The sequence below is a fragment of the Podarcis vaucheri genome, assembly GCF_965113315.1.
Source record: "Podarcis vaucheri genome assembly, chromosome: 5".
Taxonomy (NCBI): domain Eukaryota; kingdom Metazoa; phylum Chordata; class Lepidosauria; order Squamata; family Lacertidae; genus Podarcis; species Podarcis vaucheri.
The window spans coordinates 53,594,852-53,620,899 of NC_138763.1; the positions used below are offsets into that span (position 1 = coordinate 53,594,852).

A 26,048-nucleotide genomic window follows, 5' to 3' on the forward strand; every position below is an offset into this window, starting at 1 on the left:
CACCTAGGTAATTCCTCCCAGTGAGGAAGTTATGGTTCATCTAAAATGGAAGAAGTAACATAATGGTCTTTATGGCCTTGTTGTAGGAGGAGAGAGTAGGGTCTGTGAACTTAAGGCAAGACTCACTGTGGCTCATCTTTGTGCATTTGAATCTAAGCATTGTTTTACCAGTACTGTGTATAGACATAAAGAGGGCTTATACAGTGGTACCTCGGGTTACATATGCTTCAGGTTACATACTCCGCTAACCCAGAAATAGTACCTCAGGTTAAGAACTTTGCTTCAGAATGAGAACAGAAATCGTGCTCTGGCGGTGCGGCAGCAGCAGGAGGCCCCATTAGCTAAAGTGGTGCTTCAGGTTAAGAACAGTTTCAGGTTAAGAACAGACCTCCAGAACGAATTACCGTATTTTTCGCTCTATAACACGCACCCGACCATAACACGCACGTAGTTTTTAGAGGAGGAAAATCCGTAGGCATGCCACCCGTAGGCATTCCCTCCATAACACGCACAGACATTTCCCCTTACTTTCTAGGAGGAAAAAAGTGAGTGTTATGGTGCAAAAAATACGGTAAGTTCTTAACCCGAGGTACCACTGTACAAGGCAGCTGCTGTATACATTTCAGTGGATAGGGCAGCTCTGTGCATATAAAGCTCTTCAAATGAATGCAGTCTGCTGGGGACTCTGTGTACATTTTGGAATACCTTTGGGGTACCAGATTTGTGATACTGTATTAAGGCATTACTTGTATTATTTAGGATTATCTTAATGCACCCCAGCAAATCTTGACTCTACAGGCTTCCTAACCTCTGATGTGGGCAAGTTTTTTTTTGTACTGCACAGGAATCACAATGAATGAAATGTCTTTGCATAAATGCATAGAGTCTTTAAAAAGAATGTGCTGTGCTTATGAGATTAACTTCATCTGCCTACAGGCAATTATATTTAAACACATGAAGCTAATTCCATATGGTGTAGCTTCTTTAGGTTTAATAGAACATTAAACCACTAATCTGTGTGAAGATTGAAGTTGAATTGCCTTTTGTGATTGTAGCCCAAGGACTAAAAGCATGATTTTGCATTTTGGGTACAGTGTTTATCATTCTCTCTAATAGCACTACCAGTGCAACCTGAAGGTCTAAGATGAATTGATGAAAGGGAGAAGACAAGTTTTCCATATTATTGAAGTATACTTTTGATATATTTTTTTAAAGAGGGTACCATTTATTTATCCTGAAAAATATTAACTCAATAGTTGTTGTTTTTATTTCTAGATCTTGTATTTTGATCAGGCTGAAATTTTGTATTTTGACTACACTGAAATTTAGCAAAAACTTGCACTTTGCTGAAACACACATGAGCACTTTGCATGAAACACACATTTTGCCAGCTGTAACTGAGAATGCAGAATAAACTATTTTTCCTTTATAGGTGTCATTGGTCAGTTCTTTTAAAAATGGGTTCCCTTAAATGTTTTGTTATCATCATCACTAGAGTTATAACTTTCAGAACAAGAGGGCCTTAGAAGGCCCATTGCTCAAGAAAGGTCCAGCCTTAACAACCGCAAAACCTTATGCCACCATAATATTCTTACTAATCATGCAGGGGTTTTAAAGGGTTTTTGGTTTAGGTTTTTTCAGAGGCGTAGCAGCCAGTGCTTTTTTTCCTTTAAAAAAAATGTTTAAGGGTACTCTAATTTTCCTACTCATATTCAAATACTGCCCCTCAATGAGGCCAAACTTAGATTCACAAAATGTTATGGGGTATGCATCCCCGTGTCTCCCCAGAAAAAAGCATGGGGTGTAGCTGGGGGGTGGTGGGGCGCACTGCTTTTTTGAGCAGTGTGGGGCTTGTGTCTGCCTGTTGCCTCCCCCTCAGCCACTCTACAGCTCAGAGGGCGGGGGCGGGCCGACTCCCTGCAGTCTCCGCGCTGCTCGAAAAAGCAACATGGGCCTGCAGGGCGCCAGAGCAGAATGCAGCTGGGGCACTGAGATTCCAGCGCGCCCTGCCTTGCCCCGCACCAAGGGCATCTCACCCCACCTCCACCCTTTTGCACAGCAGATGCGCCACACTGGACACCCAAGTGGATAGCTACACCGCTGGGATTTTTGTTGTTTTGCTATTGTAGGTTTTTACAAAAATATTCTTCCTTGTCAGTTAAATGCATCACTTTCACCACTAGAGGGGCCCTTCTCCAAGTATTTCATTTATAAACTTGTAAAATGCAAGTTTTTCATTTCAACAAGTAATCATTTCAGGCTGTCTCCTCATACGGATTGCATGCCCATTAATATTAGAACAGCTCCAAAAGACCCCACATTTTTAGCTAATGCATTTGTGGTATCTGAGGCTTGGTTTAGACTATGTGTATGCAATAGACACCTGTTTTTCTGCTTCTCCATTGTGTATCTCTGTATTGTGTATCTCTGATGAAGGAATGCTTCATGATGTTTGACAGGGAAAGGCATAACTATAAATACTAGAAAGGATATCATGGAGCTGTAGTGGGTCATGTTTTCCCCGCTCCCCAGTGCAATTTTTCTAGAAAAAGAGGTGCCAGAACTCACCATGAACCCCTCCGTTGTTCTCTTATACAGTGATACCTCAGGTTACATATGCTTCAGGTTACTTACGCTTCAGGTTACAGACTCCGCTAACCCAGAAATATTACCTCAGGTTAAGAACTTTGCTTCAGGATGAGAACAGAAATTGTGCTCCGGCGGTGCCGCGGCAGTGGGAGGCCCCATTAGCTAAAGTGGTGCTTCAGGTTAAGAACAGTTTCAGGTTAAGTACGAACCTCCGGGACAAATTAAGTACTTAACCCGAGGTACCACTGTAATGGCAATGTCACCCAGTTGAGTTCCCAGAACTGTCTGGCAAGTTCCAGCTGAAAATTTTTTTCCTGGCGTCTCCCCCACCATACATCTACCAGGAGTTTACAGATATGTGTACTATTTGAAATTGTACAGCTGCATAAAGTCTCCATTGCCCTAAGTACCTTTAAGATAATCCTGAGAAATGACAGCTCTTCAGAGCAAACATAAGGGGAAAATCTGTACTTACATACTGAAACAGCTCCTTGCCATCAGAAACGGTTCATTCAATCAGGAAGACCAGGGAACAAAAGCAGGGTCTGCAACATGCCCCTGTTTTAGTTCTGGGCCCTACTCTTACTTTAGCAACACTTTTGTTAAACTTTAAATATAACCCAAATCACAGGGAGTTAATTCAACTGCCTGTCCCTCAGTGTGGCACATGTTTTATTGCAATGAATGCCACAGAAGAATAAAGCCACAGTGTTTGTTTGTTTGTTTGTTTAGTCAGTAAGCATTCTACATGTTTTGAAATCAGCTCTTTACAGTACAAGGCAAAATCTACAATACACTGAGGAAGAGAGTACTTCAGGTGAAACTGCCTGAAAGATAATTGTGGGGCTAATGAACCCTAAGGCGGTAACTCAGGCATTTATGAAAGAGCTGCCACACTCAAAATGCAAATAAAGTTTTATAAGCACTGACTGACTTATTTTGTGTCTGAGCTCATTGTACACGCCTGGCTACCTGAACTCTCTGTGACAAGTTGAGTGATCTGAGGGGTGGGGTTATGTGTTGAAATGGCATTCAGATACACTATGAAATGCTCATTTGAGCATTCTACCAAAGGCACAATGGCTGGACAGGAATTAAAACAGCAGCCACACACTCGAGAGAAATATGCATTCATCTTTAGAAATGGTAGGCTTCTGTGACCCTTCTCTAGATGGATGGAGCCTTACCTTTTGGGGGCAGATGAGTTGTGCTTGTTTGTAGTTATTTTGTGCATTGTACCTATTTCTCATTCCCCAGGTTCATTTCTCCCTTGATGAAAATGATAAGATTTAATTATCTGTTGGTCGAAACAGGTATCCCTAGCAAGGCAGATAATGTGTTTAACAAGGAGCCCCATACCGTGACTGTTGTCATATCAGTGTTTCATGGGTAAGGTTATTAGGTTTCTAGCAGCATGACAATCAGAAGGGCGTGAATGACATCCTGAGGCTTACAAAGTATTGCAAAGAAGCAAAGGCCTCATTAACCATGGGAACAGTTGCAAAACCTTAGGAGACCGTATGCACCAGATGTTTGTAAGTTTTAGGGCTGACCCAAGGTGAAAGGCAAGATGGCATCCCCTCCCAATTCCACATACAGAAGCCAGTCAGACTGGCAGCTGAATCTTCCTTCAAGACTGACGAAAGCATTCTCCACCATATCTGTGGGCAGTGTGAGGTAAACTTAGGACAGCCCACATGTAGTACACATAGCCCTGTACCACAACATCTTAGTATCACTCACTGCTGCCCAGTGTCTGCTGCCTGAGGAAGACACTCCACCTTGTCTAATGGTGAGGCCAGCCCTGGGTATTTTAAATGGCACTTAGGACATTCATACAGTTGTTTACTATCTATCAACTGTGAGACAGGAGATGTAACCTCCACCACCCACACTCTCCTAGACTGGATGGATGTCATATAATGCCCAAAGCAAACCAGTAATTCGAAACTGCAATACTGTACTACACATAAATGAAACACAATAACCTCCATACAAAGAAAAATATGGACATCATCTCCCCCTTCCACTTCCCAGATGTCAAATAAGTATTCTTATTCATATTATATTGTATGATCCTCACTCAACTTTCTTCACTATTATCCGCTAACTGGGGATTCCAGTGTGGATGGCTGTTGCTGCATGGTGCCTCCGTAGTGGGTCCAGGGAGGCTGCCATCTTCCAGCGTGGCCAGGGGAGGAGATAGCTGACACTGCCAACCTCCAGCTGTGTTGGGCCCTCTTGTAAGGGTGGGCAGTGACCACTTAGCCAATTTCTCATTCCTTCACCAGGGATCTTCTGTATCATATTGTTACACACCACCTGAATCTCCACTGAGTGACTATATAAGATTCCAGGGGTTCCAGATGCTTATTATACATTATACCCCAAGAGTGTCTCTCATTGGTCCTCTCATAGCTTCAGCAAACTTAAGTGCAAAACAGTCATGGCTCCCAGTCTCTCATTGCAGCCATCTCTAGCCAGCACTGCATGGAGTTCTGCCTACTTCCTCCTACTTATTCTAAGAAGTCTTTGCAGAAAACAACTCATCCAGCATTTCACCATCTCTCTGTGACCTCCATTTCAAAAGACTCCTACAAAAGGCACTTTTTCATGTGGAGACATCATGTCCCCTGGTAGCCTCCCTTTTCGTCAGGGTAATGGCTCTGCTAACGCCTTTGTTGTGAGTCGAGGACCCACCACCCACATAGGGATAAATAAGACACAAGGACACATATATTTAGGTTAATGGGCCCCCTGGGCAACCAGGGCAACCAACCAAAGTCCATAGCAAGGTCAAAAGCATAAATCTGACCTAAAGGGAGGGTGGGCGGGTGATCCGACAACTCCAGGCAGCAGCATGAGGGCACGGTGCTGCTGTGGCTGCTTGAATGTGGCTAAACCCCTATTGGCTGGCTGATGGGCGCGGTGCAGCAGCCGGGAAACTGATTCAGGGGGCCGAATACACCCCCCCCTGCCAATGCGGGAACCGGCTCCCGCTCACAACTCCTCCCATCTGGTAGCAGGAGAGGCTTTCTTAGATAGCACCTCTCTAAACCATCTCCTGAGGAAGCTGCCTTGACTTCAAGCCCCGCATTTACAGTGGAACCTCGGGTTGCGAACGTGATCCATGCAGGAGGCACGTTCGCAACCCGCAGTGTTTGCAACCCACAGCACCGCATCTGCACATGCGCAGATCACGATTTGGTGCTTCTGTGCATGCGTGAGCGTCAAAACCTGGATGTAACCCATTCCAGTACTTCCAAGTTTGGCGTGGTGCGCAACCCGAAAATGGGTAACCTGAAGCGTCTAGTACAGTGGTACCTCAGGTTACAATTTCAGAAATTATGGGGTGATCTTGGCACCCAGGAATTTTAGTGGTGATCCTTGCCCCCTGCAAACCCATAACAATATCATAAAGGTAAAGGGACCCCTGACCATTAGGTCCAGTCGTGACCGACTCTGGGGTTGCAGTGCTCATCTCGCTTTATTGGCCGAGGGAGCCGGTGTACAGCTTCTGAGTCATGTGGCCAGCATGACTAAGCCGCTTCTGGAGAACCAGAGCAGAGCACGGAAATGCCGTTTACCTTCCCGCTGGAGCAGTACCTATTTATCTACTTGCACTTTGATGTGCTTTCAAACTGCTAGGTTGGCAGGAGCAGGGACCGAGCAACGGGAGCTCACCCCGTTGTGGGGATTCAAACCGCCGACCTTCTGATCAGCAAGTCCTAGGCTCTGTGGTTTAACCCACAGTGCCACCCGCGTCCCAAACCATATCATAGTAGTCTTCATAACCCAAAGGAGATAAGGCACAAACAAACAAACATAATTTTAGAAAGAGAAAGCAGTCAGGAAATCCAGAGCTGTACTGATGCAGCAGGCACAATATTCTCCATTTTGGAAATATTAACATACAGTATGTAATAAATGGCCACCAACTCGCAGAGAAAGCATCTGGTTTCTTCCCCCCCCCCCTTCAGTATTGCTACACCATGAGTTAATTTCTCTGCAAGGGCTATTCACAGCCGAAATTATTTTTAAAGGACTAGGAAATTATGCAACCACATCTAGAAACATAGAAAGCTGTCTTATCTTCTTTGGTGATCGCTTGTAGCTGAGTAAGGTTGTCTTCCATGAAAACAGTCTTAACAGTGAGTCTGTAAGTGACTGTGGAGGCCAGTTTTGGATCCACATGTCCTTCCACAGTGGGGACATAGGTTTCTGGGCAGAGTTGATCATTGTGAGGGTCTGCCAAACGTGCCTTCGTATTAGCTCGTTTCTCCTTTTCACCCTGAGCTTGTTCATCTTCAAAGTCCATGACACATTTGGTAAAGCCTGTTCTCCAATTGGAGTGCTAGCAGGACAGTGTCTTATACTTCAAACTGTTGGCCCACCCAACCCAGGATGGTGTACGCTGCGTGGCAGTGGCTGTCCAGGATTTGAAACAGGCCTTAGATGGAGAGGCTGGGGATTGAACCTGTTGCCAGCTGCATGTAAAGCAGATGCTCATACCACTGAGCTACAGGCCTTCCCCATTAAAGTTTCAAAAGTAGCACAGGCCCTGGGTCCTAACTGGATAACTCTTTACTCATAGATGAAGAAGCATTAGGTAACTCCATATTTCTCATCCCCACAGTCTCTTTCATCAATTTAAATAAACATGTGACTTCAGGAAGTAACATACAAAATATTAGCTCCTCCTATGTCTGTTATTAAAGTAAATGGTGAAACTTCAGAGGGAGTCGGTCCACAAACAATGAGTCAAAGATGACAGAGGCAGGAGGGTGAAGCAAGCAGGAAGGAATAGCAGAAGCCCAAATATTACAAGCTGCCTGGCTGTTTCATGCATATAAAACTGCATGGTTGGCATCCATAGAAGGAAAATATACTCCTACCAACTTGGATCTTCTCCAGACATATCATTTCCGGAAGAATATTCTTTGTCACTTCCCTCTCTCTTATATGCACAGGAGGGAGAGGATGGAATAGCACAGCAGCAGGAGAGAACCATCTGAAAGGAGATTTCACAGCATTTTTGAACTTCAGGCTTTAGAATGGTAAGTGGTTATACATACTGATGTTCAGGGTAATTTATTTGATGTGGAAAGGACTATTTTCTGTAAAGAGAATGGAAATGCAACTGGGAAACTAGGTTTTATTACCCAGTCTTAATATGGAAAGACAACGAATGATATTTTAAAAAATACAGTGGTACCCCTAGTTACGGACTCAATCTATTCCAGGGTACCATTTACGGGGTGCCTGAAAAGTCCGTAACTAGAGCAGTGCTTCTAAGCGCGCAGCGCAATAGAAGACTTCTGCACATGCGCAAAGCTCGCAGAACGCTTCTGCGTGCGCACACATGGTGAAACCTGGAAGTATACACTTCTGGGTTTGCTGCGTTCACAAGCGGAAAAGACGCAACATGAACCTAACGCAACACGAGGTATGACAGCAGTTTACTGCTGTAAACTGATCCAAAAGGAAATGCCAGAATTCCTAGCATTTGAAGGTTATGTGGAAGACTATGTGGAAGACTAAGGCTATGTGGTGGTGAACTAATGACATCTCCACATTCATGTGCCTTCTGATTCATATCAAATATTTTGCAGTATGATTCTCACACCCACTCCATACTATGCTTCTTAATTGCTATCTTGGTTCAATTCCAAGAAGCACTGCCATAGTGTAGGAGGCCAGGAATGAGGATTAGGTATTTCATGTACTGCATTTGATACTACTGCCTGCCTTGGTTTACAAGTGCTTTGCTAGGTTTTACAACCCCAAAGACTTTTGCCACACAAGAGGAGGGTTCCTTTCTACCATACAATACAATAAAAAATAAATTAAATAAAAAAAGTAAAGAGCAAAGAAAATAAAAAGTCCTCCCTTCTCACAGGTGAATCTTAACTCTTATCCCACTCAGAACTCTCCCAGCTCACACCTGGGAGCTTCCCTTTCTTCTTCCAACTTCCCAGTCTGAGATATCTTCCCTTCCCTGCCTCTCACACATGGTCCTTTATCTTCATGTGTGTACAATCCCCTCAATGATCCAGAGTAGAGGACACCAAAACAAGGAAAGAAGAAGAAAAAGAAGCAGGAATATAAAAATAACAAAAAATTAATAATAATAATAATAATAATAATAATAATAATAATAATAATAATAATTTATTCCCCAGCCACTCTGGGTGGCTTCCGACAAAACACTAAAATACAATAACCTATTAAACATTAAAAGCTTCCCTTAACAGGGCTGCCTTCAGATGTCTTCTAAAAGTTTGGTAGTTATTTCTCTCTTTGACATCTGGTGGGGGGACGTTCCACAGGGCGGATGCCACTACCGAGAAGGCCCTCTGCCTGGTTCCCTGTAACTTGGGTTCTCACAGCGAAGGAACCGCCAGAAGGCCCTTGGCACCGGGCCTCAGTGTCCGGGCAGCACGATCCTTCTTAAAGAAGAAAAAGGGAAAGAGGGAGAAATAAAAAGGGCTTCCAATTCTCTGTCAGTTATATACATATAAAGGTTATTCAAAGTATTCATTCCAGACTGAAATGCAGCTGTTCCTCGTTCTGCTAGGTGATATTTTCCCAGTCTCCAGATCCAGACATCTCAAGTTCATTCATTTCTCCTTTCAAACAAAAAGTCTTAAAGGGCTTCTCCAATTATTATTATTGATAAGTGTCAAAAAGTCTTCCCCAGTCCAGCATAACAACTATACCTCCAAAAACGCCAAGAACCATTCCTCCATGTTGAAAAGTAATATATCCTTCATCTTTAGTCACACAGAAGTCTCTGTGCTGTGGTCTTTTATTAAAACAGTGATCCATAGCTGAACTGTTTTTGTTTTTTTAACTCCTTCCATTTCTGCTTCTTTCATTCTTTTTTCAGGAATGTTGCCACAGGCTTGGTAGCTTTTCCCTCTAAATTCACTCCAAATTGAGCACACAATGCTTTCTCTCTCAGCTCTTTCTCTACCAGCTCAGAATATTTCTTAATCTCTCCATCCGTGGTTTCATTGCACTCCTCTAACATCGTTAGCTCCACCCCTTGATTGGTTCACTCCTCTAGGCACCTGTGTGAAGGTCCTCTCCATTTCACCATCTATTGCCTCTAGCTTTAGCGTTCCACTCTCCAGTTCTGGCAGTCCTTTATCAATATTATTCTCCAAAGGATCTGTGTCTTCTTTAACCTCATCTTTTCTGGTCCATTTTCATTCACCATCTTGTCCAGTAATCACCGCATGATGCAAACAGTCCAACAGTGCTTTTGTTGTACTAAGTATTCTTGGTATTGTTAACAACTCACTCGCCACCTTAGGGGCTTACAGTCTCCACCTTAAAAGCTCAAGTCTCCCATCGAGACAGGCTTTGTTTTTTTGTGTCACATATCTAAGCCCCAAAGCATCCCAGTTATGTTTGCTACAGAGAAGAGAATAAACAGCACCCACAGTATTTCATGTCTAGCTGGAAAGGATATAAGGTCATGGGGGAAGGGAACCTTGTACTGTGCTGATATTGGCTGCACTGTTAAGTAACTTGTATCATCAAATGAGTGGTTCTGGAATAGTAAAACTGCCACAGCATAGATGTATAACATCTATTGCATAACATGTATATTTAAATTTATTGCAGATTCCTATAGTTTGGATTGGTGCTTTCCTCCTCCTTGGCACAGCAGAAGGTGAGGCAATACTTTACACATTATGTATTTCAAGAGAACAATTTCATGATTAGACAAACCAAGCTAAAGCCTCTCCCAGTTTGCCACCAAATGGCATCAACATCCTTTTGACTGGCAGAGAACCAAAGACTGAAACATTCTAGAAACTCACTGTGCAATTTGTGGCATGACAATGTGACATTTAGGGGATGCGCCACAGCTCAGTGGTAGAACATCTGCTTTTCATGTGAAAGTTTCCAGATTCAATCCACAAAATTGCTAAAGCAGGACTGGAAAAGATTCCCTTCCTGAAAACCTGGAGAGCCACTGCCAGTCAGTGTAGTAAACTAGATGGACTAGTGGCAATACTTCCGAGATGTTTGACTGAAATTTAGTGACAACCAGGCTCTTTTGTTACAGTTCTGTGTGGACAACCTTTATTCCAGGATAGTAAACATATGGAGGAAGAATAGGCTTTTATTGTCAACCTCTACACATTTATTAGGTTTCTGCACAGAACCTATGCATGTACACATTTACAGCATCCAACCAGAGACATCCGTAAAATGATCTGTGGACACACATTTAAACATATGCATTCTTACAAGAGCAATGGGTCAAATGCAGACTATGCTACTTAAGTAATGTCTAGCCTATCCCATTGATTTTAATGGGAATTAAGATATGGTTAACTTCTTTATAATTTATTTCAATTCAACAGTTTCTATATTGCTTAATTACAATTGTCTTTAAGTGGCTCACATGAAACTCAGTGCATAAAACTGTTGATTATGATTGGTTTTGGTTAATAAAAGAAGAATTTCCTGAATTCCTGTCTGGTAAGAGAGCTACAGCAGAGATTTAAAATCACAAAACTTCCAGCAAAGTAAAGCATGGGAATGTAGGCATCTAGACTTTTAAAATATCCCTTTTTAAGTTACTTACAAGGTTCCCCCTGTATTCCCCTTTAGCACAGAAAAGACCATGCAGATTGGAAAGTTTAAAAATGTTTTTTACTTACAAACACTTTCAAAGGTCAGATTCATGTGCTTTTCCATACAGCAGCAAGAGAAGAGAGGCAGTAAAGCTTAGCTTCAAAATTGGTGGTAAAATGGTTCTAAACATGTGGTCTGGGCTTGGAGTGATTAGCCCAGACATCTTCTCTGGTCAGATTCACATGGTGGAAGGGAGTGAATAGAGAAACTTGACTTCCTTTGTTCCAAGTGAAGCGTGCGTGACCTAGTTAAGTCTAGCAGAATAGCTTGATCTATGGTCTTAACCCCTTCATGCATTAACTAGAGCTAAGCATGTTGGATATATGAGGCTAATTTATACCACTAAAATTTAGACAGTAGTCCTAACCACATTTACCTGTAAGTGTAGATCAAACTCACTATTATAATAATATGAGACATTTGTAATAGGTGATGCTATAGGTGATGCTATGTTGGTGAATACCATGTACTTAACAATTTGCCTTGCATGCTCTCTAGCCAATGAAGTCTGCTATAAAGATCTGGGTTGCTTTTCTGATAACCCCCCTTGGTCAGGAATACCTGGGAGAAAGTTGTTTGGCTTACCAGCATCTCCTGAAAGCATGAATATATCTTTTTTGCTTTTCACTAGAGAGACTGGGAATCTTTCACAGGTGAGACAACCTTTTTTAATTGTTTATTTAAGAACTGTTGGCAATATATGTGTATGCCTGTATGTGCTAGGCTTGATCCTGTCTAATCAGACAATGGCATTTGCTAAGACAGAGATTCTCAGCCTCCTTTTCTCACCATTTGTATAACAGCAACCATCTGACAGGGTTGCCATGCCTGTGAATGACAGAAACTATGAAGCTCTTTCCACATTGAAAATGGTATCTCAGGCATAGGCAAACTCGACCCTCCAGATATTTTGGGACTACAATTCCCATCATCACTGAGCACTGGTCCTGTTAGCTAGGGATTATGGGAGTTGTAGTCCCAAAACATCTGGAGGGCTGAGTTTGCCTATGCCTGTGGTATATAATTGCTAATGAGGGATGGGAGAGAAAGTCAATTCAGTTCTCATTTGAAAGCTAACTCACCTGTCACGCTTTCCAAAACAAATCACAAACTGAAATGCAACCGTACTTTGAAATTCACACTCCATTGAATTTTGCAATGCAGTTCTCCAGCCAAGAATGTGCGCAGAAGTGCATCTACTCATGTAAAGTGTGCACATAATTGCATATATTACTGAAAATAACATAGAAAATGCATCATAACAGAAGAAAATGCTTTGGAAAAATGTGTGCTTTGGGCAAATTGCATACAAAAATGTGCCTGTTGGGAGAAATTGGCAGTAAAATGCTGAAGAAGTTTCATGATAACTTTTTTATATTAAAAAAATAGCTTGCAAATGTGGAAATATGGAGAGCTGAAGATTGGGAAAATGAGAAACTGAGAGAAACTGATACAGACATATTCACTCTTCCTCATGGATAACCAATTCATTACAGTGGTAGCTTGGGTTAAGAACTTAATTCGTTCTGGAGGTCCGTTTTTAACCTGAAACTGTTCTTAACCTGAGGTACCACTTTAGCTAATGGGGCCTCCCACTCCTGCTGCACCACCGCTGCATGATTTCTGTTCTCATCCTGAAGCAAAGTTCTTAACCCGAGGTACTATTTCTGGGTTAGTGGAGTCTGTAACCTGAAGCGTCTGTAACCCGAGGTACCACTGTATAGGAATTGAGATATATACGCTTGTAAAGCAGGCTAGAGATGAGCTAGCATTGAAATCTGTATTGCCAAGGAGCATATGAGTCACTTGAGGATTTGGAAACCTCAGATTCTAGGATCTTTTCACAAGACATTAGTGCCAACAGTTGAAAAATCAAGCACAATTCTAGCCAGTAGAACTTTATGAGGATGTTGGTACCCGAGAATAAGTGAGAAAACATTCTTTGCTTTGAAGATCCTTAAAATAAATTAATTTTATATTTTTAATTCCCAACAGAAACTGTTATACACCGAAAAATCAACTGTTCAAAATTCTTATTTCTCTCCATTGAGGAAAACTCACTTTGTTATCCATGGATTTACCAGTACTGGAAAATATGGCTGGGTTGTGGAGATGTGCTTGGTATGAGATTTATCTTGACTAGTTTCCTTCTTCAGTTAGGACATGGGGAACAGGTGAACATTATGCAAACACACAGGCTCACAATAATAACAATGGGAATCAGTAGGTCATTTTGCCTTCTTCAAACTCGGGGGATGCATTGGTTTGCAAGAGTCTTTGGTGTCTTGCTCTAAAATCACACCTTACTGTACAGTTGCTGTCTACTTGTTGTGCACTGTGACCTGGATTGTGTAGGCTAAACTGTGGAAGGTGGGCAGAAGGCTAGCCCAGCTTCTGGGTATGAGATTGGACTACCTAGTTTTTGGATCCTTTGAAACTGGTGATCAAGTACATTTGAAAGAACCTCCAGTGTTTCTGATTGCATTAGCAACCTCTAACATATTACTTTTTCTGAAACATACATGTGATGTAGCTGCTGGTGAAGGTGGAGAACGTAAACTGCATTGCTGTAGATTGGGAAGATGGTGCCAAATGTACCTACTTCACAGCCGCAAGCAACATTCGTGTTTTAGGGGCTGTAACAGCTTATCTTATCAACACTTTAGCGGTAAGTATGATGTTACGTTTCAGAGCCAGATACTATATCCTACTAAATCAGCTCTTTAAAAAAAAATATATTTTATGTTTTTCTCTATAGGTATAGGAAATAAAAATGCATATAATAGAAACATTATACATGCAAGAAGATTCTAAGCAGATAGCAGACCCAAGTATATTCAAATAAAATCCCAAATCTATTTTGTTATAGTAGCACCAACTTCCCCATATGAATTCAGCCAGGTCAAATGCAGGTGCACCTCATCTTATGTAAGAGTTCAGTTCCAGGGATTATGCATAGATGTGGAAATTGCATCTTGCCAAACCCTTGGATCCACCCCACAACTAGTCAGCCTGCCTTCTATAAGGGGGGAGGGAAAGAGAGGACCCTCAGCATTCCCACAGCCAGTGCGCTAAGTGGGCATTGCCCCACAAGCAAGGCTAAGAGCTTCAGAGCTCTTTTCGCACAAGGACCACTTGGGGTTACCCACTGTGAAAAGTGCTTTGAAGCTCTTGGCCTTGTCTCTTGGGGAAGGCCTGCTCACTGTGCTGACTCTAGAAGTGTTAGGGATACTTGCACGAAGTCGAATTGTTCCATGGAGTCTCAAGAGAACAACCCTACCAGTCCACCTTCAGCTGTGTATAGCCAAAATTGTGCAAGTCAAATGTACTTGAGATGAGGTGTTACTGCATGCTATAAATGGATACCAACTTTGTATGTAGCGTCCTAGATTTCTTTCCGTTCCCACTTTATACCCTTTTATGTAATTTTTGCATTCATTTTTTCACATTCTGCTTTTATTGCACTGCCAACAAGTTGCACATACTGTACAGTTTTATTCATCTTTTGAAGCAAGGGCGGTATGTCTCGTTTCACTGCTTGAGGAAAAACAGGAAGTGCCCTCCACCTTGCTTCTGCTGCCCACGCCGAAGAATCCTTAACTTATCCAGTTCACTCAATGCAGCCAGTGCGACTATAAGCCCTGAGTCCATGTCAATTGCATTACAGCGCTTGTGCAAAACTCTCTGCTGCATAATGTAAGAATGATGTCTCTTTTACTAATCATTTGAGCTTATATATTCCCCACCCCCATTCTTGAATCACTAGGAAGTGTATCACTATTGTCCATCCAAGATCCACCTCATTGGTCATAGTCTTGGTGCTCACACTGCTGGAGAAGTAGGAAGACGACTTCGAGGCAATACCAGACAATTTTCAGGCATTGGCAGAATAACTGGTATGAATTCCTATGAAACTGCATTTAAAGCACATTTCCCCCAAAGAATCCTAGGAACTGTATTTTAATCCCACAGAGCTACAGTTCCAAGCACCCATAGCAAACTACAAATCCCAGGATTCTGTTTGGGGGACAAGAGATGTGCTTTAAATGGATGGTGTGAATGCCACATGAGAAAGCTTGATTGGTGAAAGATATTCTGTGGGAAAATGTGGGATCTCATCTGATTGATAAAGGCAAACCAGATGCTTACCAAGCTCATTCAGCTGCAACATCACTAGGAAATGCTGGAAGTATAAGGACCATTGATAAAAATGCACAGTAACACAATTGCAAGGCAAAGCTTTACATCATATCAGTATAGCTGACTGAATAATATGTCATACATTCTGCATTTCATCTTTCTTACCACATTCCATCCATGCAGAAGATTGGCAAAAGAAGGTGGGAGTGAAAAGGAAGGAGCTAGCAACAGGGAGTAGATGTGCTTTATCCTGATTTTTAGGACAAAAGATACTGGGTGGGCAACGAGGTTTCTATAGTTTCATGTGATAGCAGACCATCATTTTGAGCCTTATTTGCTGTGTCAGCATAAAGGCCTGGTGTAGATGTTACTGTTGAAGAAATTTAAAAGGGGTTCCTAGAACGGAGGTAGCACTTCCAGAAACCCAAAGAAAAGGGTGCAGGCTGCATGTAAAAATATAGGCCTTCATTGAAATAAAAATGTTCACAGGGACAGCCCAAAAAATAAAGAGGCTATGAAGTGACATACAGGAGCATGAACTCTTATACACTTCTGTGCTAGCCTGTGATTACAAACAACCAATCAAAGGATTAGAACAACTTTCCCATAGCAATTACAATCCATAGTCATCATTTGAAATCAATCAGAGATCCTTAGCTAACCTACCCCAACCTTCTCATTATAATAATATGTCATTAAACACTGCCATCCTTCAAGAACTAATTTAATTAATTTTTGATTAATTAAACTATTCCTTACCTTTCTACAAACAACTGTTATTAATAATTTATTATTAATATATCCTTTCTCTATGTTAACTTAAAATTAAATGATACTGTTCCACCTAGCTAGTCTCCTTTCATGTATTCTCAATTTCTATCCTTTCATATTCGAATACAGAATTTTCTTAATCTCCACTTAAAACAATCTGGTTTTTTTTTTCCTACTAGGAGGAGTTGGTGAGGGTTCATATATGGATTGTTGAAGAGCACTGCTAATATGTCCGCTCACCTTTTCCAGTGGGTGGGGTTGCAGCCAGGCATCCAGGCTGCTGCAGTAATCTGGCGGGGGCAGAGATTGACACCCCCTTCGTGCCATCCCAACCACGTCATGGGCACTGGGTGGGGCCACACCCAGGGGTGGCCCTGCTGTCCAATCAGCACTGGTAGGGGCGTGGCCGTGGGAAACATAAACCACAGTGCAGCCAGGGGCCTCTCCCCTCTCACCCTTTGCCGAATCTCCCTACCCACCCTCTTTTTTATGCTTTGCAATGACACAACCCTGCTATGGACAAATGTTGTCTGCAATACTGTTGGGATTGGGTAGGAATTTTTTCCACTTGGCCAATTGGCACCAGCCATTTGGTTTTCGCCTACCTTGTAGCAATCGTCACAACTTTGTGAGCTTAGGCATTGGGTAAGCCTTTGTTTGGATGGAGGGGAGGTTGTAGCCTCTACCTGCCCCTCCTCATTAAGGGTATCCAGGGGTGTGGATTCTTTCTGATGCCTGGTTGTGGGCTAGGGCCATGCCATGACCCCAATGGGGACCGCTCAGGGTGTCCATATTTGATGTAAGTCATAGGGCTCCCCCTATTGGTGGTTTACCCTTAGATGGACTCCTGGCAGGAGTAGAGATATAGTCTGGCTATACCCAATGCCTAAGCCAAACCACTCACATCTGTAACTAATAAAGTTGTGGCCTATTTGAACCCATAAACCTAAATACTTATGTCCATGTGTTTATTAACCACTAGGGAAGTGTGGGTCACGGAGCCTTGGCACACAGCAAATATGGAGCTCTAACAAACCAAATAGAGTCCTAACACAGAGATAAAGGGAGACAGAAAAATCTCCTTCATTACCATTCCTAATCAGGATGCAGAAGTGTCTCCCAAGTTTAGGATCTCAAATGTTGTTGGACTACAGCCTCCATCAGCTCCAAGCAGCAAGGCTAATGGTCAGGGATTTGATGGGTTGTATTCTTGGACCCAGAAAAAAACAAAACAGGTTTGCTAATGGATTTGGTTTGCTAAAATAAACGGGATTATTTTATGTTTTTTTAGGCTTGGATCCACCTGGGATAGGTTTTGAAGGTTTCCCTGATATGGTCAGGCTGGATCCTTCCGATGCTCAATTTGTGGATGTCATACATACCAATGCTGGAAAGTTTCCCACAATAGGTAACTGCCAAACACACATGAATTTTGTGCTGAAAGTTGAAGCATGGAGCAAACCATTTATTGCCCTATGAATCTGTTTCAGGATTTGGTATGTACAATGCCACTGGTGATCTTGACTTTTACCCCAATGGTGGAAGAGTTATGCCAGGATGTGATGATAAGAATACAACACTAGTTGAAACTGACTTTGATACAGGTAAGCCTGTCGGCATTGCTTATAGCAGGGGTTGCAAAACTTTTTGGACCAGTGGGCATAGTTCAAGTTTTGAAAGTGTGCTGGGGACACCAGTCACAAGTATGGCTGCTATGGGGAGAGTGCCATATCATAAAATTAGAGAGACAACCATCCTGACTTTGTTTACCTTGGGAAGTCAGCTATGTCCTACTGGTTCTAACTGTGGAAATCACATAATAATGATTACACACAGAGGTAACAACAACACCAGGAAGGTGGTCACATCACACACATTCTGATTTCACAGAAATCGCTTAGAAAGTACTTGCACATTTTGCACCATAACTTTTTTCTAGGAGGGCTAGAGATTTGAAAGAAAGAAAGAAAGAAAGAAAGAAAGAAAGGTCAGAGTCCAAGGCAAAGGAACCAGTGAAGGTGTTTGTGGGTACCATGTGCCCTGGTGAGCCCTGGTTTATAGCATATACCGTAGTTTTCGCTCCATAACACGCGTTTTTTTTCCTCCTAGAAAGTGAGGGGAAATGTCTGTGCGTGTTACGGAGCGAATGCTTCCCTCCTCCGTGGTTTCCAGCGGGAGAAGAGCCGCTGAATGGGGAGGAGAGAGGGACAGAGTGCCTGCTTCTTTAAAGGAGCAAAGCGGGAGGGGAGAGGAGCCGCTTACACAAGTGTAAGCGGCTCCTGTCCGCTTGGCTCCTTTAAAGCAAAAGGCAAGCAGGCTCTCTGTATCTCTCTCCTCCCGCTTTGCTTTTCAGCTCGCTAAGGGGGGGGGGGAGGAGGAGGGAGAGAAGCAGAACCTGCTTGCTTTAGGCTCCTTTAAGGCAAGCAGGCTCTCTGTCCCTCTAGCAAAGGTTTTCAGCTCGCTAAGGAGGGAGAGAAGCAGAACCTGCTTGCTTTAAAGGAGCCTACCGAACAGGAGCCGCTTACACTACACTCGTGTAAGCGGCTCCTGTCCCGTAGGCTCCTTTAAAGCAAGCAGGCTCTCTGTCCCTCCAGCAAAGGTTTTCAGCTCGCTAAGGGGGGGGGAGGAGGGAGAGAAGCAGAGCCTGCTCCACCCGTGTTCCTTGTCCCTTGAGTGCTTTTCCTTCCCTCCCCACTTAAAACGTGGTTACAAAGCACAGATCCACATGGATCCTCAGGATTTTTGCATTGGGTCACCCCAAATTCACCATCAGATCACATAGCATGTCCATGGCTACAGTTTGCACCAAAAAAATCACGCACCCACTGTTGCCTGGGGCTGCAGTGGTGCAAAAACGTGGTTGTCCTGAAGTGCATAAGTTGGTATTTGTTGTACCATAAGTGATGTTGGATGGGGTTGTAAAGCTCTTCACTGAGGCTTGCAGATTTTCTTTTTTCTTTTTGGCAGAAATGGAGGGTGTTGGAAACTGTCACCACTCAAGAAGCCATGAGTACTATAAGTACAGCATTGTCTATCCTGGAGGATTTGTTGCTTACCCATGTGAATCATATGAATCCTTCCAAGAGGTAAGCATGGTGGTCTAGTTTGATTAGATTATATCAGCATAGCAGGGCCAATACCAGACTTGGCAAGAGACACAGGACTTGGCACAGCGCCAATGAGGGGCCTTCCACCCCCACTCTGCAACTAGGGCAGGGCCTAGCATGTACTACAGATCTATGAAATCAATAAATATTCTGCATCTAAATTTTATTCCATAGAAGAATTGCATTTTCAAAGCTTTACTAGCAGAACTCAAGTTTCAAATGTTAATCTTACAAAACTTCTTTCTCACAGACTGACTGAGCCCAGTGTGAGACTTGAGAACAGATTTTACTAAAATGTAGTTAGGAATACAAAACGCTCTGTCTCTCTTTCTCCTTCCTGTTACATGCTGAGCCAATGCCCAGAGAGAGAGAGAGAGACTACACATAGTTTTTGCACACACAAGCAATTTCATTAGCATATATAAACATTTGTAATAGTATTCAAACCTTGTGATTCAGTCACAACCTCAAGCTGCCTCATCTTGAGTGGAAAAAACACCAGTTCCATGGAAAAATACTGGCCATGTGCTTAAACATTCTTTACAGTAACTTGAATACAAGGGTTAGGCACAAAGACTTTCAGAGCAGAATGTGAGTGTCAGGCAGCCTTGAATACCAAGACCTCTCACTGTAGAAATTAAGGGCAATTCAACTACCACATCCCATCAGTGCGAGGATTTCTGCTTGCACAACAGGACTTCCCCCTCTACCTTCCTCAGGCATGCCCCAAGCCCTCCCCAGATCTTTCCTGGAGAGTTGGGGGAACCACTAGAACAGATTTAGGGAGTGTGCAGGTGGAGGAGAGGGGAGAATGATCCATTGTGTAAGCAGAAACCTTGTGTTGATGGAACAAGAAAGTTAGAAGCATGTTGGTTACAATCCCATGAATCAGCTGCACTCCAAACCTTGTTTACCAGGGATTAAGTTCCATTGACTTCAACCAGACTTGCTTTTGAATACTCAGGGTTAGGATTGCAGGTATTGAGTACTCCAGGTTAGTATGAGGAAAATTGCAGAACAAAAATAATAATTCATACCCCTCATAGTTTGAGACAATGAGGCGGAACAGCAACAAAGGATACTTGAACTGACACCATAACAAATGTTTGAATGGAAAAAAGCAAATGCTCTCTTGACCAATGCATTATTTTCTCCTAGGGAAATTGCTTTCCATGCCCCAGAGAAGGCTGTCCAATGATGGGCCACTATGCTGATCGGTTCCAAAATAAACTGAGGAATAACAACCCAAAGTACTTTTTAGATACCGCACCTAAGAAGCCATTTACCAGTAAGTGCACAAATTAAAGTCAGTTCAGTACAGATACACATGTGTGTCATTGCCGTGAAATCTGTTGATATACAAGACTCTTTTCAGCAGTCCATGCAGTGATCACAGTTTTGGGAATCAAAACAGGACACATAGCTGTGACTTCCCCGTTGTTTTCCATGCAGAGAAATGAACACGTTTTCAACTGGAATCATTTCCAAGTGCCAACACACTGCAGGGAGGATTGCTGTGGATTTTCTTATCCCAGGTGACTTTGTACAAAGCCCCAAGAATGTGTGTGAAGTTGCAAGGAACAGATTACAAAGTTCCTGGTCAATTTTCTCTCTCTCCAAGTGTGAAACCTTCGATAGGAAACATAGAAAGCTGCTTTATGCTGAGTCAGACCATTGGTCCATCTAACTCAGTACAGTCTTCACTAATCCTACCTGGAGATGCCATGGATAGAACCTGGGACCTCCTGCATGCAAAGCACGTGTTCTGTCACTGAGCTACAGGATTTCAATGTGTGAAATGATTAAAGATCACATATCAACAAGCACAGGAAGCAATCACATATGCATGGATAATATTCACACACCTTCATGCTGCAATCCTAATTATGCATAACCAGGAAGCATATCTCTCTGACCCCATTGAGATTCATTTCTTAAACATAAAATTCCCATTCTTAATTAGGATTGTCTAATTGGGCAATGTTGATGATTGAGGTACAAATAAATGCTGTTTTTCATGGGCAAAATACATGGGCAAAGGCAATGAAATACTTCACACATTTGGGCACTGCACATTTTTCTTTCCCCCCTTTCTTTTTGCTAGTTTTATAATTCAAGGGGGGGGATAACTGGGCCAAATATAGCACCAGCTTCTTAACAATTAAAGAAATTAAGCTCTTCCCACACTGCAGTGGATTTAAAATCATACACCTTTAAATTTATTTTAATAATCTAAGCTTTGAACCAACACAGCAACAGTGGCCTGGATCCAAATTTCAAGTAATGAAAGTCTTGTTCAACTCACCTCCTCCCAAATTTCTTAAATTAAAGGCTATTAAAGTAACCACGGTTGGTTTTTCATTTGCCTCAGGCATGAATGCCAAATGCATAGAATTCTTCCTCTCTATTTGCAGTTCTTGCTCTTCCTACTTTCATATCTTGATTCATTATATATTTATTGTGTAGGCTGGCTATATAATATATCGGTCAAGCTATCTGGAATGACAGGCGTGAAGGGAGAAATGGACATAGCTTTCCAAATGAAAGATGGAAAGACAAAAGAATACCAAATTGGGAGGTATGTTTTATGATATAGTGAAATAGCAGGTTTTGCAGTTTTGCTCATACATGATTCAATTAATCATCGTTAAACATGTTTATAAGTTGTGTGCAGATATTTCACAAGTCAGCTGTTCTGTTTATATGCTGTGATGTTAATGTACACATAGTTTCGGTTGCCTGTCACCAGGGCTGTCTTAAGCATATGCGACGCCAGGGTGCAAAGATCCGCCCAGTGCCCCTCCCCAGGTTGCCCAGTCCCAGGCGCGCAGGAGGGCAGAGCCGGCTGGCCGCCTCAGCATCTCACTGGCTCAGTTGCCCCTGAACTCGTGGTGCAGAGCCGCCTGCAGCAGAAGAGTCCGCCGCGGTGCTCTGACCGACGGGCGGGCTCTTCCCCAGATTCTACACTCGGGCCCCAGACTCTCGGCCTGGCACCTCTGAGAGCTCAGCGCTCAGGTGCCCCACACCCCTACTGCCTATGGGTAAGACGACCCTGCCTGTCACAGTTAAATAATTGCAGGTATGACAGTCCACAGGCTGCTGGTGCTCTGAGGAATGTATAGGGCTGCTATGGACACCAACAATTTTTAACCTTAAATATGGAACCTACTTTTACTCTTTTGACTGTGCCTCTCTCTTTCTCTGTATGTGTCTTTTGCCACCCCTGCTTCTCTTAAAAGAAATCCTAAACAAAAACAGAAAGTTGTCAGATTAGAGAGGAAGCTGTTTCAATTTAAACTCATCATATGATGCCTAAATAACACAAACAACTAAAACAATTAAATGATCAACCAGTCCTTACAATGGAGAACAGACAGCACTGTAAAAGTTCAGAGCAGATTTTATAAATACCTTGATGCCCTCTTTTAGAAGTTGGTATGTAATAATAATGTGCAACAATGTCATGGATTTATTGGGTGATCTTTAACAAGTCAGGCTTTCAGCCTCACCTGCTCATCCATCTTGAAATATATGTACGTGAGTGACACGAAATGTGAATGAGCAACAATAATTCCGCAGATTACATGACTATTAAATTGACAATTGCAAAGCACAACTGTTATATTGATGCTCTCTAATGACTTTCATTGCTTGCCCATTTTCAGTGGCAGCCTTAACCAAGGGCAAACCTACTCAAAGCTCATCAGTGTCGAAATTAATCCTGTAAAAGCTTCAAGAGTTGTATTTATTTGGCATAAGAAGAGCTTCACTTCATTCTGGGCTAAACTGGGAGCTGAAAGAGTGCGCCTAGTCCGTGGAAAGGATGGGCATGAGTAAGTATGGCTATTCTGAATGTTTTGATTTCATGATTTATACCATCAGGGGCAGGAGGTGTCGTAATCTGGGCAGCCCAGGACCTCCATGCAAACTGCCCTGGCTTGTGCCCTAGAGACGTCACTTTGGTGCTGTGAATGCAGCAAAAACAATGCAGGAGGCAGAAATTACAAGTTACCAGTCCCTGCAGTCACAGCATCCACTGAGATTCTTCAGAAGTCAAGGCCAGAGCTCCCCATTACTGCTTTAAAGAGTACTTGAATGATTAACAATTCTGTTGGAACAAACCACAACTTTCCAGTTGAGAAAATCATGTACATTCCTTAACTTACCAGTCTTATGCTCACACTTGGCTATCTCTGCTTCTTTTCAACATTCAGCGAAATATATTGAGGAGGGGCAAGGAAAACTTATTGGAAGTGAGAGATTTATTGACATGGTGGTTTCTGCCTTTTCTCTCCCAGATCCTTCTTTTGTGGCAGTGGGACAGCAACACATGGAGTTCCTCAAATACTTACACCTTGCTGAGCATTAAAAGGAAGCAGATTATGTATATGTAAACTACAAGAACATAGAACTGCTTTTTTCACTTGGCCACTGAAAGAGCTTGAAGGTTTGAAACATAGTTGTGCTTCTTTCTTAGTCTGCTCTGTGCAAAATCATGGTTTGTTTTTAAAACAATAAGTCATTATTATAATTTCTATCTGCTTCTAAATACATGAAAGTACTGTAGACATAAAAAATGGATGTTTTGATGTATGCTGGGAGTTCATTCCAGATCCAGAACTGAATTGATTGAATTGATATGTCCAAATGGTGAAATGTGTGTGTATTTATATGTGTATGTTTAATAGGAATCTGTTGCTCACATTTCTACAGAGACATCCCACCTCACATTTTGAGCATCAAGTAGCAAAGCATGATATGTACATAACAATAGCTGCTCCAGACTATATTGAACCCTCATACAAAATATTGTATTTAGTGCTTCGTAGAGATGCTATATTATTTTCTGTTACAATAGCTGTGTGCCTTTTAGCTGAAGAGCAGGGGTATGTATGCATTTTTTGTCAGACTAATTAATGAATGGCTGCAAAAAAACCCCACAATAAAGAAATTGCAACTGAGTAAAAATGTTGCTTGCTTTCTTATTTTAGTACCTGTGATAGAATCCCAAACTCTCTCTACAAAAGTCTATAAATGGTGAGAGAATGCCATCTATCTCTCTATATCTATCTATCTATCTATCTATCTATCTATCTATCTATCTATCCAGTAAATTTATAAACTAATTCCTCATAAAGAAAGAAATTGGTGTACATATCTGATTACACATGACTAAAACGCATGAGACTGTTATTCTTTTTATCATTTTTCGCCTGATTATTTCCATACACACTACCCACGTGTGTGCCCAGGGGAGAACACTTTGGTGCTGCAGATGCAGCGTTTGACTTCACCCCCAGAGGTGCACTTCATTATCTCTCGAGACAGATGGATGCCAACAACAAAATCTTCACAACACAACACAATAACTACAGTCCTGCCATATTTGAGTTTCAACTCCTGAGTTTCAATACTCCATTACCTTCCTTCCAACATGGTTCTTTGAAGACTAGTTCCATAAACTGAAGGTCCTGTGGGACCTCAAGATTAAGTAACTTGGAGGGCACTGTAGCTTAAAATTTGTTCATTGATTTCACCCTTTTTATTCTAGTACTTTAGCAACTTGGAAACATGCCACATCTTCAGAGTTATCTGCTTACTCTGCAGGTTACAGTATGAACTGTTGAACTAAAACTCCTACAAATCAAGCGGGTGGGTGAGGGTTTCAGGGTTTTTTAAAAGAGAGAGCAACAGATAAGCTGCTTCTGTACATAGCAGAAGTCCAATACACGTTAATGGTTTACTTGCTTCCATCATCTGACAACAGCTGACAAATGAACATATATTTCATATATATTAAATGATACCCTGTGCACATAAGTTCAAATATTTTGCAGCAGGTGAGTTTTGTCTCTTCAGCACATACAAAAGCCCAGAGTTCAATGACTTGCAGTTGTTCCAAACCATTTAGCCCCCATCACATTGTATCATTGTGTAAGTAATGGGGCAGAGCACTGTGGGCAGAGCATATGCTACAAATAATCAATGCTAAAAATCATGGGGGGCTTCAGAGGGTGAGATCAGTCTGTCAAAATGCAAAGTCCCCTATTACCTTTACAGATTTTGATTTGCTCCTCTTCAGGAAAAACAAAACAAAACAAGCTGTAGCAACATTTATGAACATACAGTTCTTTCTGCTCCTTGAAGACAGAGCCATTGATAGCCTTATCCTCCATGAATTTGTCCAATCCTCTTTTAAAGCCATCCAGGTGGGAGTGTTTTTGGAAGATGCTGAAGACTTATGTTTTTCAGTTGGCTTTCCAGGTATTATGTTTATTAATTAGGTGGCAGTCTGGTTGAATTATGTTTTTATACACACACACACAAAAACAAACAAACAAAATGTTGCTGAGTTGTGGTTTTCAGATTTGTGTTCTTTTTATGTGTCATTGTTTTGAACCATAAGTTGCTTTTGATGGACGTTTAACCAGAAAAGCAGTCTTAAAATATTTGCAATAATCTTAGCAACAACAAAAGTATATTTTGAGAAAATAAGGTGAAGGTCCTTCCATACTTGCTAAGCAACAGGTGGAATAAGTCCCTGAATCCAAATCAAAAACAGCCGGCTGGTTTTAATGGAACTTTTCTTATATAATTTGGCAGCTTCGTATTTGTGTGCACAGGTGGTGTCCTTTTATTCCTTCACACATCTAGTGACTGGAGCTACCAAAGCCTGCAATAAAATGCAATTCTAGGAATACTGCTTCTGGCTATAAGACCACAGGTGAAATGGAATTGCCTGAAAAAGAGAAAGGGTATATGTACCACCTTATCCCAAGCATATCA

The 26,048-nt window shown here is 42.1% G+C and overlaps 2 protein-coding genes and 1 long non-coding RNA gene across 3 annotated transcripts in view; 1 reads left to right on the forward strand and 2 right to left on the reverse strand.

The window, feature by feature from the left end:
• Positions 1-3,796, reverse strand: part of LOC309532440 (uncharacterized protein) — a 78,530-nt gene extending 74,734 nt beyond the window's left edge. The window contains exon 1 of the mRNA XM_082222725.1: positions 3,777-3,796. The gene's annotated coding sequence lies outside the window, so the exon portion shown is untranslated. The remainder of the gene's footprint in view (positions 1-3,776) is intronic.
• LOC309532422 (pancreatic lipase-related protein 2-like) lies at positions 1,948-24,220 on the forward strand. Its single transcript, XM_082222692.1, has 14 exons — positions 1,948-2,084; positions 7,560-7,646; positions 10,222-10,270; positions 11,743-11,897; positions 13,240-13,365; positions 13,778-13,912; positions 15,011-15,140; positions 17,447-17,563; positions 17,646-17,759; positions 19,123-19,241; positions 20,421-20,550; positions 21,729-21,840; positions 22,928-23,095; positions 23,561-24,220. Exons 2-14 carry the CDS (start codon positions 7,644-7,646, stop codon positions 23,622-23,624), a joined length of 1,422 nt encoding a protein of 473 aa, XP_082078818.1. The 5' UTR covers positions 1,948-2,084; positions 7,560-7,643; the 3' UTR covers positions 23,625-24,220.
• Positions 20,558-22,912, reverse strand: LOC309532453. Its single transcript, XR_014219868.1, has 3 exons — positions 22,575-22,912; positions 22,432-22,506; positions 20,558-20,891 (listed from the first exon to the last, which is right to left on the reverse strand). It is a non-coding gene; the product is annotated as an uncharacterized lncRNA (long non-coding RNA).
• Positions 24,221-26,048: the final 1,828 nt, after the last annotated feature.